The 13,443-nt window shown below is 32.1% G+C and overlaps 1 protein-coding gene across 1 annotated transcript; it reads left to right on the top strand.

The window, feature by feature from the left end:
* Positions 1-2,006: 2,006 nt before the first annotated feature.
* On the top strand, positions 2,007-13,434 carry LOC110116620 (pleiotropic drug resistance protein 3-like). The gene is made up of 17 exons (XM_028697148.1): positions 2,007-2,576; positions 2,917-3,040; positions 3,139-3,221; positions 4,196-4,280; positions 5,994-6,153; positions 6,261-6,337; positions 6,716-6,769; positions 6,998-7,088; positions 7,276-7,577; positions 7,646-7,927; positions 8,005-8,318; positions 8,405-8,565; positions 8,819-8,922; positions 9,013-9,441; positions 9,512-9,610; positions 9,745-10,077; positions 10,405-13,434. The coding sequence occupies exons 1-17, from the start codon at positions 2,329-2,331 to the stop codon at positions 10,711-10,713; spliced, it is 3,255 nt and encodes a 1,084-aa protein (XP_028552981.1). The 5' UTR covers positions 2,007-2,328; the 3' UTR covers positions 10,714-13,434.
* Positions 13,435-13,443: the final 9 nt, after the last annotated feature.

The following is a 13,443-nucleotide window of genomic DNA, read 5'->3' as shown; positions in this document are numbered from 1 at the left end:
CTTAAGATATATATATATATATATATATCTAGAAATCCTTTTAGAAAGTGTAGTAGCACATACAAAATTGAAGTTAAACCTCATGTTGTCACATTTAGACAAAAGGAAGTAAACTACGGCATGAAGGGTGGGGAGCATAGCATTTTTAAAGTTTTCTGCCATAGAAAGACCTCCAATGTAATATAGGACTTAAAATATAATAGGCCTAAGGAAGTAATTTTGAAATAAGGGGATTAATTTCATCGAAACCATAAAAGGAGAAATCACATTCAAATAGCAAGTGAGAGAGAGTTTCAGTGTTTCCTTGACATAAATTGCATGGTAGATCTTGAATATTAATGTTTCTATTGGAAAGAACATCAGCAGTGATCAAACCACCTTTAAGAGCCATCCAAGTGTAAACTAAGAATATGAAGGAATATTTTTTATGCTAGACCAAAGGATGCCACTTGTATGTAGTATCATTAGCAAAATAATCAAAGTAGAAATCGTTGAATTTGACATCGTCTAAGTTTTCCCAACTAATATGATTCACATTATTAAGGGATATTGAAATGTCTGTGCAAAAATTCTTAAAAGGGGGCTAACATGGATTAAAATAATTCAGACATTATGATGCATCCAATCAACAAGATGTGCATTAGAGTTGCTGGCAGTAGAAATAAAAAAAATTTAGAAATTTGTCTGTAATGGAGTCACCCAGGCACCAGTGGTCCCAATGTATTGATTCAATCATCATCAAATTGGGTTGATATGAAAATTATTTAAATAAAATTTAAATTGTAAAATAATTATAAAATAATATAATTAAAAAAAATAAATTGAACTCATACATTAATAATACCTTATATTCATTTTTTTAATATTTATTCAAATTAATCAAAATTAACTTATATAAAATTTTAAATTTAATATAAGTTATTATTAATTTATTTTATATGTTTAAATATAATTTACACATATTTTTTATATATTAAATTCATATTATAAATTTACATTTATAAATTATTTAGGTTAAATCATTTAAAAATAATGAATAAATAAATAATTTTTATAGTACATAAATAATAAATCTAGTATACATTAAATAAAAGGGATATAAAGCCAGATTTTTCAATAAAAAAATAAGAAGAATATTTCCAGCGGAGATGCGATGCACAGTAAAAAATGTCTTCTCCTTTCAGCACTTTCAAATTATGACAGATAATTTGGATTTCTTTATGCAAGATTCGCAGTTTGTAAAGATAATTGTTTACGGTTAAGATATTGTGCAATTTATAACAAATAATATTTTTTTTATCATTTCATTTAATTTTTTGTTGGAATTTTGTATAAGATAAATATCAAAATGAACTGAAAAAAAAAAAATAATTCATTTGCATGATATTTATATAATAATTATATGATAATAACTTTATATAAAAATAAAAATCAAAATCAAATTCTAATTTATGTTAAGGCTTCACTTGGAACTATTTGTTTTTTGTGTTTAAGGAAACTTCATAATTAAATTTTTTACTAAAAATTTATTTTAAAAAAATAGTAAAAAATCATCCCAATCACATTCTATATTATGTTTGCTGTTATAAGTAAATCTACAGAGTCCAAAGCACCAAAAGAATCAGAGCCCAAATGCTTAATAGATCAAATAGCCATACGCTTCCCTTTCTATGCCCTTATAACATAAAATATTTATTAATATTTGTTTTACATTAATTGTATCTTATTTTAACCTAAGGCTTGTTTTTTATTTTTTACCGATACGAATTGAGATAGAATTAGTCCTGTTCAAAGGAAAAAAAAAAAGAAGCTTATTTTTTTTTTTTATATATTATTAATGTTGAAACTCTAAACTATGGATTAGAGTTTGACGTGTACATTCTGATTGATTTCTGGACGTAGAACCGAATCCGGCCTCCACACAATAATCTCCTAAATTTGAATACGAATGGTCGAAAAACTCATCAAAATTTTACAAAAATGATGCTTGAATAATGGCAAACCTCTAAATGAATTGTCACCTTTTAGTAAAACACATTCACCATTTTTGGCACTAGAATAATAAATTTAGAATAAATTAATCAATTTAAAGATATTGAAACTCAGTGCAACAATATAAAAATCATAAAAATACTTAGTCAAATTATATGATTTATAGCCTTATCATACTACAATTTTAAAAACTAGCGTTAATAAGGCCAAAGAATGCATAAAAATCATTTTATCTTTTTCTCTTTCTTTCTTTCCTTTCTAAGTAATATGAAATATATATACACGCATTAATTGTAAAGAGAAATCAACGGTGGCTTTGCAGTTGAAGGTCGGGAAATGGCAGAGCTTAAGCAAAACAGGAAAGAAGAAGTAGAAGAAAATGAAGAAACGGAGATGCAGCAATGGGCGGCTATAGAAAGGCTTCCAACTCTTAAAAGGCTAAAGTATTCTCTGTTCAACCAAAGAATTGTGAACGTGGCTGAGCTCGGTGCTGTGGAGAGGCATCGCTTCATTGATGATCTGATCAAAAATGTTGAAGAAGATAACAGAAGACTTCTGGAGAATCTCATAGAAAGAATGAAAAAGTAAATTTTTTCTCTCGTCAAGCTTGAATATAATAAAGTTGCCAACTTTCTTTCACCACCAAATTTGCTACAAATTTATTGTTATTTTTAAAAAATTTTGCAATCAGATATGATAGTGTGGTAGGTGTAAAATAGCAGAAATCTGATTTTATTAAAATAATAATAATACCCATGACAAAATTACCTAATGGTTATAGAAGCTATTCTTATCAAAATTATGTTAGAATAGCTGTACCCAACTTTTCTCCAAACAAAAAAAAAAGAGGAGAGAACTTTAATGGAAGAAATATATATGATGGAAAATAATAGAAAGAAATAATATTATATTTTTGTTCTGCAGAGTTGACGTGAAGCTGCCAACTATTGAGATTTTATACAAGGATCTTACCGTGGAAGCTCAATGCAAGGCTGTGAAAGAACAGCAGCTACCAACTCTTTGGAACACGATCAAGGAGACGATCAAGGTAGATCCAATAAACTTTCAAAAAAAAAAACTATCAGAAACTGCAATGTAAATTTGCAATAAAATGTGGTAAAATAAAGCTGACAGAGCTCCTGGCAGGGATTTACAACAGCAATTGGAAAATCAAGCAAGGTAAATTTAAGTATAATAAAGGATGTGAGCGGGATCATCAAACCTTCAAGGTAACTAAACCAAGACTTCAGCTCATGAGAGCCCAATAGAACTTTGGTTCATGCACAGCACTGAACACTTGAAAAGCAACGTAACCAAAATTAGGAGGTAAACTGAAAAATAGCTCAATCAATCCTGTAAGAAAGAGTAGATAACAATTTGGTTAGATCAAATCAACCAAAATTAAACAGTTTAAAAATTTTATAAATATGTAGAAAAAATAGTTATATGGAAGAGTTGCATCACCTGCAGGCTTTTTTAAATTATGCTTTTACTTGAAATTGTGAGCTTCTGTTTAGAGGTTTCCAAATTGGGGTATGAATAAAATCAAGTTTAAATTTGATGGCTATTTGAAATTAAATTGAACCCATTTGCATTCACCAACATATTAATTTTTCAGCCTCTGAACAATTTTCTATGCTTATTTTCTTTTATTTGCCCCAATCTCTTTATTCATAGTTTCAACGCATCTTTTACTGGGATCTCCAAATAGCTTGTTTACTTTCTAAATTAGCATTTCAAATAGTACTTCTAAAAGAAGGAAGTCATAATATTTTTAATAACATAGAAAAACATTTTCACAAGATGCTCTACAACCAAAACAGAGCTATGTGCCAGGTAAATGGGTCATATTTCAAATAGATTGATGTAATAAGAAAAATGATTTTCAAGCATGGATGACAACACCAGCATTCCAAAATTTGTTTCCACATCACAAAGACAAAAATATAATAAAAAATTAACAACTAAATGTCATAATAGTTTATTCCAATCAGAAATGGGCAACTGATAACTATGAAATCTACAAATCTCTTCTAATTAGTTTAGTTTCTCGTAATTCAACTAGACACTCTATCATGAACACAGTCTTTTCACAAGTACATAATTCAGAGTCAAGACATATCAGTTCTTTATCAAACTTCATATTTCATCTATCACAATAGTACAAATCTATAAGGAGATAATAGAATTTGCCAAATTTCAGGATGACGCTTTTGCTTGGACCTCCAGGATGTGGAAAAACAACATTGTTGTTATCTCTAGCAGGGAAAGCTAACCAATCTCTCAAGGTTAGTAAGTTCGATTATAATTTACTAAAACATAGCATTTAAGATTTAAATTCATGATTTTGACAGGTCAAAAGATATTTTTAGGAAACTAAAAAACAATGAAATGAAATATTACAAATTTACAAAGGAATGGATTACAAAATTTGAGAAACTAGGTGAAGATAAAGGAAACGGCAAAAGTAGAGAGTAATATAAGAAATATTTTCATTTAATCCGTGGAAAGCAGGGATTTTAATCCCAAAATTTTCATAAGGATTTAATCTCCAGGTTTTAATATCCAGCAAGCTAGAGAATCGATATTCATTATCCTCAGCTTGTCGATAAGTATTTTAAAATCAATCAAGAATTCCCCTTCGTTAGCATATCCACCACTTGCTGCTTTGTAGGGCATAGATCATACAAATAACCTCTTCTGCGATCTTCTCTTTCAACGATCTTCCTTTGAACAAATGTGATTCGCTTCAACGGGTTTTGCACAAACATGATGAACAAGAATGCGTACAATCTGGTTGTTACTTTGTCGTCATAGAATAGCTTCATTAGATGCATACTTTATACTTTTAATTCTTCCATTAACCTTTTTAGCCAAATCATTTCATATGTATTTCGAGTAAATGCTTTAAACTTACCTCTACAATATTGCGAGCAACAACCAGTTGCTTCTTGCTCTCCAAGTGATAAAATTTCCCAATATTATAGTCCAGCAGCCTAATGTGGACCTCCTATCATTAATAAATATTTCCTGATTTATATCTACAAACATCTCAATACTCTTTTTGTTCAATTTATCATAAAATAACTTTTTGTCCTGGGTAGTTTTCTGAGTATTCACAATCTTATACAAAATCTTCAGATGTTCTTCAGATGAAGAATACATATATTGACTTACTAGGCTGACAATAAAATAAATATCTAGCATTTTATAATATAAGTATCAACTACCCAAACAATCTCCAATATCCCCTTATATACTAGAACTCCATCTTCTGTCCTACACTTAGAGTTTAACTCGACAGGTATGTGGCACCAATTGGCAGCATAAAGAAAGCTGTTGGTCGGGGCGAATCAGAAAAGACTCCTAAGTAATACATTCATAACGCAGCAGTCATGGTAATTTTTTGCATGGGGGAGACCTGAGCTCAGATCTATTAGAAAAGCAAAGAAGAAAACAGCTCTCCCTGAATTATTTCATTTATACGCTCAAGGCTAATTTAATACAACAATAGTGACAAAAAAGACAACCTTATTTCTAGAAGAGTCACAACTAGAAACCACTAAAAAATAGGAAAACAAAATAACATGAAACAAAATAGGAAGGATCCTCATTTAAGCCCAACAAATGGATTTTAATCCTGCATTTTCACAGGGATTTAATTCCCACATTTTTGACAAACACATGTAAAATTCACCCTCAAATCTTCAAGTTTAAAAATTTATTTCTTTCCTTTTTTTTGTGGCTAACTTATAATCTCATCTGATTCCTTTTATAAAAATTAAGCATCAATCTCAAATAGTTAAGGAAAATGATGACGTTAACCCTAAATACATATAATCCTGGAAATATAAAGTTTAACTAAACATTATTAAACACAATGATAATAGACAAGTAACCTGTTAAACAAAAGACAAATTAGTCGTTCAATTCCAGAGAAGTTGCATCATCAAATATGTAACATAGACTTTTTTTTTTTTTTGAAATAATCAACAATGCAGGTAACAGGGGAGATTACTTACAATGGTTCTAAACTAGATGAAATGAACCCAGAAAAAACCTCAGCTTACATCAGTCAATATGACTTGCATATTCCTCAAATGACTGTAAGGGAAACTCTGGACTTTTCAGCAAGATGTCAAGGAATAGGAGACAGAGCAGGTAATGGCATCATAGCTTTACAGCACTTCAAAACTTAAGTTTTACTGAAGAACTTCTACAAAATTTGTATGAAACTGATCCCACTAAGCTGTTTCGCTGTGGATAAGGTATCATGGAAGAAGTGGTAAGAAGAGAGAAGCAGGCTGGTATTGTTCCAGATCTCATGATAGACACCTACATGAAGGTAGGTAGAACATTTTGTTATAAACTAAAGCAAACATCGATTAAAATAGAAACTGTAAATCAAAGTTAATTTTAACATAGAACAGTGAGCGGCAGAATAAAAAAATTAATGCACAACATTGGACAAATGAATTTAAAAATAGACAAATATACAAGCCCTAACTACATAAAAAGTGTTTCCCTCAACAAATTCAATTTCACCTAACAAACAAACTTTTCAATGCTAAACTTGACAAACACATCTCTTTGAATTTGCATTAAGAAGTGATGGTTGATGTTTTTTTTATTTTGGGGGGGGGGATAATATTTTTATAGTAAAAGCCGCTTTATTCATTGAAACTACTGCTGTTTTCATAATACACAAGCTTTAATGTTGTAGGCAATTTCATCCGAGGGATTACAAACAAGCCTACAAACAGACTACATGTTGAAGGTAACCCAAAAAAACCAGAACTAATGTCCTTGTGATCTTTAAATAGCTCCACATCATCTACTCATTTTAATATCTATGCTTATTTCCTAGGAAATATCTAATTTTAAAATAAACATTTATGTACTCCACCAATGTAAACTGGTGGTTTTGCCCTTAACACTTGAGAGAGGTGGGCATTTCAAATCTTCTCAGTATGTTTTTGTTTCAATCAATTATGTTGAAATGCAGATTCTTAATCTCGAGACCTGCTCAGAAACAATGGTTGGAGATGCTATGAGGAGGGGTATTTCTGGTGGTCAGAAAAAAAGATTAACAATAGGTTCAATCGCTGATCTTACCAACCTTTGCTTACAAATTGCATTACTACAAAAAATGGTTTTCGTAGTAACCGTGAGTCAACATAAATGCATGAATTAAGAAACCTACACAGTAATTTAGTTATATTTGTTTCATTTCTATGGATTACAACTGCTAGAGCCCGAGTAAGAAGTAATTTTATACTTCAGGCGAGATGATGATTGGGCCAGCTCGAGCATTTTTCATGGACGAAATATCAAATGGCTTGGACAGTTCCACAACATATCAGATAATTTCTTGCATCCAGCAATCTGTCCATATCACAGCGGCAACTACTTTAATTTCTCTTCTTCAACCTGCACCAGAGACTTTTGATCTTTTTGATGACATTATTTTGATGGCAGAAGGGAAAATAATATACCATGGACCACGCGAACGAGTACTCGGTTTCTTTGAGGATTGTGGTTTCAGATGTCCGCACAGAAAAGGAATCGCTGACTTCCTTCAAGAGGTATACAAAGCTTGATTACGAATACAGTCCTGAAAACCCTAGCTACAATTTACTTTGGCTTGCTGCAGATCATTTCAGAAAAAGATCAAGCACAATATTGGTACAACAAAGAAACGGCTTACAGTTTCATCAATGCAAATGAATTCTCAGAGAAATTCAAGTCCAGCAGTGTTGGAAAGGAGTTACAAAAAGAACTTTCAAAAAAATATGACAAACGGCATTCAGATGCAAATTCTATAGCGCTTAGCACAAGTTCTACAACAAAATGGGAATTGCTCAAAACTTGCATGGCCAGAGAATATCTACTCATGAAGAGGAATTCATTTGTTCACATGTTTAAAATAGGGCAGGTAGTTTTTTGACATATTTCAACATCAATTAACATATGAGGATGCCAGAAAGTTAATAATCACTATTCTTTCTTCAGCTGATAATTGTTGCTCTTGTAACTATCACCGTCTTTATACGCACACAAATGGCTGTCGATATAGTACATTCAAGTTACTATGTTGGTTCGCTGCGTTACACCATTATCAGGCTTATGACTAATGGAATTGCAGAATTGACATTATCTATTGTTAGTTTACCAGTCCTTTACAAACAAAGAGATTTTCACTTCTACCCGGCATGGGCATATGCAATACCAGCCACTGTCCTAAAGATACCTTTTTCTCTGGTGGAATCTTTCATCTGGACAGGACTAACTTATTATATTATTGGATACAGTCCTGAAATAGAAAGGTAGCTGTTCAGTTTGTTATTTCATAATAGCTTGTTAACTAAATGAATCCTATGCTCCTAATTTCCTCCATGAAAATGCTTGACAGGTTCCTCTATCATTTCCTTCTACTCTTTGTGCTGCATCAAACATCAACATCCATGTTTCGTTTTCTAGCCTCAATTACGAGAATACACCATAAAGCATCGTGTTCAGGCTCTCTGGCATTAGTGACATCATTTATGTTCGGGGGATACATTCTTCCACAATGTAATTTTATGGATAGAACTTTCCTTGTGAATTAAAGCTCATTTGGTAACCATATCAAGGAGCTAAAAATAAAATGCTGACTCTTAGTTTAGAATAATGTAGGCTCGGAAAAATGTATAGCTTAGCTATGGAAAAATGGGTTGGACACCATTTTTTCAGAGCTATGATATGAGTCACAAATTGGCTTACAAATTGGTTCCAAACAAATCCTAAGTATAACCTTTCATATGAATTTAATAAACTTTCGTTGCAGCCTCATTTCCAACATGGTTACAGTGGGCTTTTTGGCTCTCACCAGCAACGTATGCAGAAATAGGGTTATCTATTAATGAATTTCAGGCACCAAGATGGCAAAAGGTTAGTTATCTCCTAGTAAAGGCATCATTCCTTCTAACAGTTAGAGCTCTTTTTTTAATCATTTTAATCCTAAACTAATTTTATTTACAGTTGTTGCCAGAAAATGTGACACTTGGGCAGCTGGTCTTGAAGAGTCAAGGACTAAACTACAAAAGATCATTCTGCTGGCTATCAATAGGAGCCTTGTGCTTTTTGACACTACTTTATGACTTTTGCTATACTATAGCACTGACTTGCTTAAATAGTACGTTATATTTCTATAACTTTATTCTGTTATGGCTGTCAATAAAACTGGAAACTGAAACCTCTTGCTATTTAGATCCAGGAACTTCTAAAACTATCATATCAAATCAACAGCTTAGTTCACAGAGGGATGGAAAAGGCTCTGACTTCTGTAGAAATTTAGAACGCAAGACAGCTAAGAGTTCTGCACCAGGTGTTAGACAAATAAAAGGTGATAACCAAAGAAAGCCATTTTTTGTCCATTTATTTCTCCGAATTTCCCACAGACAATACTATAACTGACCATATATATAATTAATGGTAAAATTTAAATCAAGAAATTTTGAAAAAGTATGACCTCTAATCGCAACAGTGCCTATTTCTGCTTGCAGGAAAGATGATCATACCATTCAAGCCATTAACTATGACGTTTCAAAATGTAAATTACTACATTGATGCGCCTAAGGTATATCTAATCTTTCATTAACTTTTTCTATGGTGCCTCCACGGAACTAACAAACTCAAATAGTTAAGGGCGTAAAGATAATAAAGATAAGGAATATGCCTTCTGTTGGTCATTCAGTCACTGTTGTATAACAGGAAATGATAGAACGTGGATTTTCAAACAAAAGGCTGCAACTTCTAGAAAATATTACAGGTGCATTAAGGCCTGGTATCCTTACAGCTCTAATGGGAATCAGTGGAGCTGGGAAAACAACCTTAATGGATGTTCTTTGTGGAAGAAAAACAAGTGGCGTTATTGAAGGAGACATAAGAATTGAGGGATACCCTAAAATACAAAAGACATTTGCTAGGGTATCAGGCTACTGTGAACAAAATGACATACACTCTCCACAAATTACCATTGCAGAGTCAGTTATGTTTTCAGATTTGTTAAGACTCCCGCCAGAGGTAGATCGAGAAACTAAAACTGTAAGGCACTCTACTCATTGTGCTAATAATAACATATAATAAAGCATGCATTTTAGAAGGTTTTTTTAAGTACTTAATAAACATATGTAAGTTTAGATATACCATCCAACCCTGCAAACACAATTGCTATTCACCATATACTATAACCACGATGGTCATATCTAATGTGTGTAGTTTCAAAGAAATGCATTCCTCGTTATACTTTGCCACATATAAAACAACATTGTGATATAAATGCTGCTAACTAAAATTTGATCTCATATTTCCATCTTTGCTTCAAAAAATTCTCTCATGCCTTAACAAAATTCAGAGTTTTTTGCTCCACAGGACTTTGTTGAATTTGTCCTTGAAACAGTTGAGCTTGAGAAAATACGAGATGAATTAGTTGGAATTCCAAACATAAGTGGTTTATCCACAGAACAAAGGAAACGGCTAACAATTGCTGTGGAACTAGTAACAAATCCATCTATTATATTTATGGATGAACCTACATCAGGTCTGGATGCAAGAGCAGCAGCTACTGTCATGCGTGCAGTCAAAAATATCATCAACATGGGAAGAACAGCGGTTTGTACAATCCACCAACCAAGTATTGACATATTCGAGTCATTTGATGAGGTAATGAATATCCTATAAGGAAAAACATTATAAATATTCAAAGCTGGAGTACTAACATAGCATTTCAAAAACATATTAGCTTGAGAAATATCTATTCCTACACAGAAGAAAGCTATCCCCCTGGTGTCAACATATATATAAAAGCACAATTTGAATAACTGAAAGAAGACCACTATGGACTAGAGCCAAATAAGTGCAACAAAATTAATACGCTGCTTCCAGGAAATAGGAAAAAGTTGAAGCAACATTTATGACAATCACAGATTTCTTAAAGACTTATGTAGTTAAATGCGTAATAATATACCTTTTTTGACACAGGAACTGATATTGCATGCTGAAAATGTTAAGATAATAGCAAAGACCAACAACACAATCAATAAGCCAAACACAAACAAATATACAAACACAAGCACAACAATCTTTGTGATTCAGTAAGATCCAGTTAAAACAAAGTTGCACAAAAATCAAATAATCCCCTAAGCTATAAAAGGGGCATATAAAGATATCACACTTCATACAAAATTAGAGATAAAGATAGAGATACCACTTTTTCTATGTTAATGGTTGAGAGAATGCAACCATCTGCTACCAAGACGAGAGATTGAAGAGAAGATGTTGTTCATGCTACAATTGTTCTTTCTTTACTACAAGAATCCAAACAAGAACTTCTACCTATTATGAATAAAAACTTATCTTATTAGAAACGGAAAAAAAAAAAAAATCTCTTCTTTCCTAAGTCAAAAAAACCTTCTACGAGCACCTAAAAAAACTCTTGATGCCCTTCTTTCTCGATAATAGCCTCACTCTCTCTTCTCTCTCTTATCTTTATTTGCTTGTTTTGGGATGTCAAGCCCGTCCACTTAAGCCTTTATTTATAATGGTAAACAATCAACCTAAAATAAATTACAAGATCTTCATAGCCCAAAAAATATAAAAAGATCATCTTAGCCCTTAAAAAATATCCTCTTTAAATTAGATATAGCACCAAATCAAGTAAAAAATATAATAGAAGATTGCTCAAATAGTCAGTTGTACATTTTTGGTAGTGTAATATCTACTTGACAACCTCCCAGTTGTCGTTTCATGGGCTGGACATGTATATGCAAAATGAATCCACTGCTTATATAATGTCCAGTCTTCTGCAAATCATTGCATTGACAAGTCTTCCAATGGTTGAGGCAAAAGGCATACTTAGTCTTTGTCTATCATATTAAGCCTATCTATGGACCTTATGCAGAGGTCAACAACTCCATGCCATGTATTTTCTATGAACCTTTGTTGATTTCTCCTTACCTATAACATATTCTATTTATTTGTTACTATTTGATAAAAAACCATAATCTACATTGCACATGCCTTCCTAAAACTAAGGTGAGACGTGCCTCAAATATTGTGAGGTGTACGCCTCACATAAATGTCATGAGGCATGCACCACAAGGCTATTTTTTAGAAAAAGTATGGAGGTGTGCCTTGAATTACATAATTTCAAATAATGGAGTGATTAAACAAGAGTAAAAAGGAATGCGGGTAAATGTTGAGAGCAAGATGTGTAAGTGAAGCATAGGGGTTGTCAAATGGGTAAGTGCGAGTGACAAGTGAGCGAAATATAGCAATAGAGGAGCAAGGAAAGGGCTTATTGTACAAGAATTGGACACATGAAATAGGCTAGAAAGAATGTAGTGAGGGTGGAGGGCATAGAAGAGAGGATTAGACATGCAGTGTGTGGGAAGTGCAAGAGAGAACAAGGATCAAGCTTAAAGGCTTTTGACAAAATGAGGGAAAGTGCTGGGGGGGATATGTAGTGGTGGCTAGGGAAAAGATTAGCCAATTTCCAATAATAAGTTAAGAGGGTAAAGAGCTTAATTAATTTCATAGTAAAATCAGTGCCTATACATAGGATAATGCAAACAATAGAATGGGAAAGAATTTACAATGGAATATTCTATAAAAAAATAAATGATATTTTCTAATTACTAAATTTACAATATATAAATCTCTATGATAATAATTGTTATACTCATTAAACAAGCTCAACTAGAATCCTCATCCCTCCTTAAAACTCTATAATGAAAACAATTGAATATTTGAAAGTCAAAGTTATGAAATTATTTTAGGAAAGCATTTTAGAAATAAAAAAAGAGATAAATTGTGATCTTCTCCTATGATTCTATTTTTATTTTAGGAAAGTTGTTTTAGGAATAAAAAGAAGAGATCGATTCTGATCTTCTCATATAATTCTATTTTCTAATTTTTAGGAAAGGATTATTCTCCTATGATTCGATTTTCTGAATTATAGAAAAGAATTAAGCTAATTAGTTATTTCCTTTATGAACATTTTTTTAGTATATATATGCAGATGAAGTACTTATTTTAATAAGAAGAATAATCAATTAAGAAATTCTTCATGATAACAGAACTAGTTTTTTGAACCCTATTTCCTTTAGGCCGCCTCTCTCTAACAGATTCTTTCAGGTCATCTCTTCTATGTTTCTCATGCCGATTCTCTTTGGTCAGTGTTCATCCCGGCATTCTTCTTCTTTATTTCTAGTAATCTTTTTCGTTCTTTCCCCTTATCCTCTTCTTTGCAATACGGAATGACCTCATCAAAAACATTCGGCATCATGACACCACAATCAAGAAGCAGTTTAGAAATTTTAAACCTAGGAGGAAGTGATTCTTCTCCTATTTTCATAACATGATACAAATTAAATTGATGCAGGACTACTTAGATGACATGCTTATGGATGC

The sequence above is a fragment of the Dendrobium catenatum genome, unplaced genomic scaffold (assembly GCF_001605985.2).
Source record: "Dendrobium catenatum unplaced genomic scaffold, ASM160598v2 fragScaff_scaffold_881, whole genome shotgun sequence".
Taxonomy (NCBI): domain Eukaryota; kingdom Viridiplantae; phylum Streptophyta; class Magnoliopsida; order Asparagales; family Orchidaceae; genus Dendrobium; species Dendrobium catenatum.
Note: the sequence above shows the minus strand (reverse complement) of the source record. Positions and strands in the feature narration are given on the sequence as shown.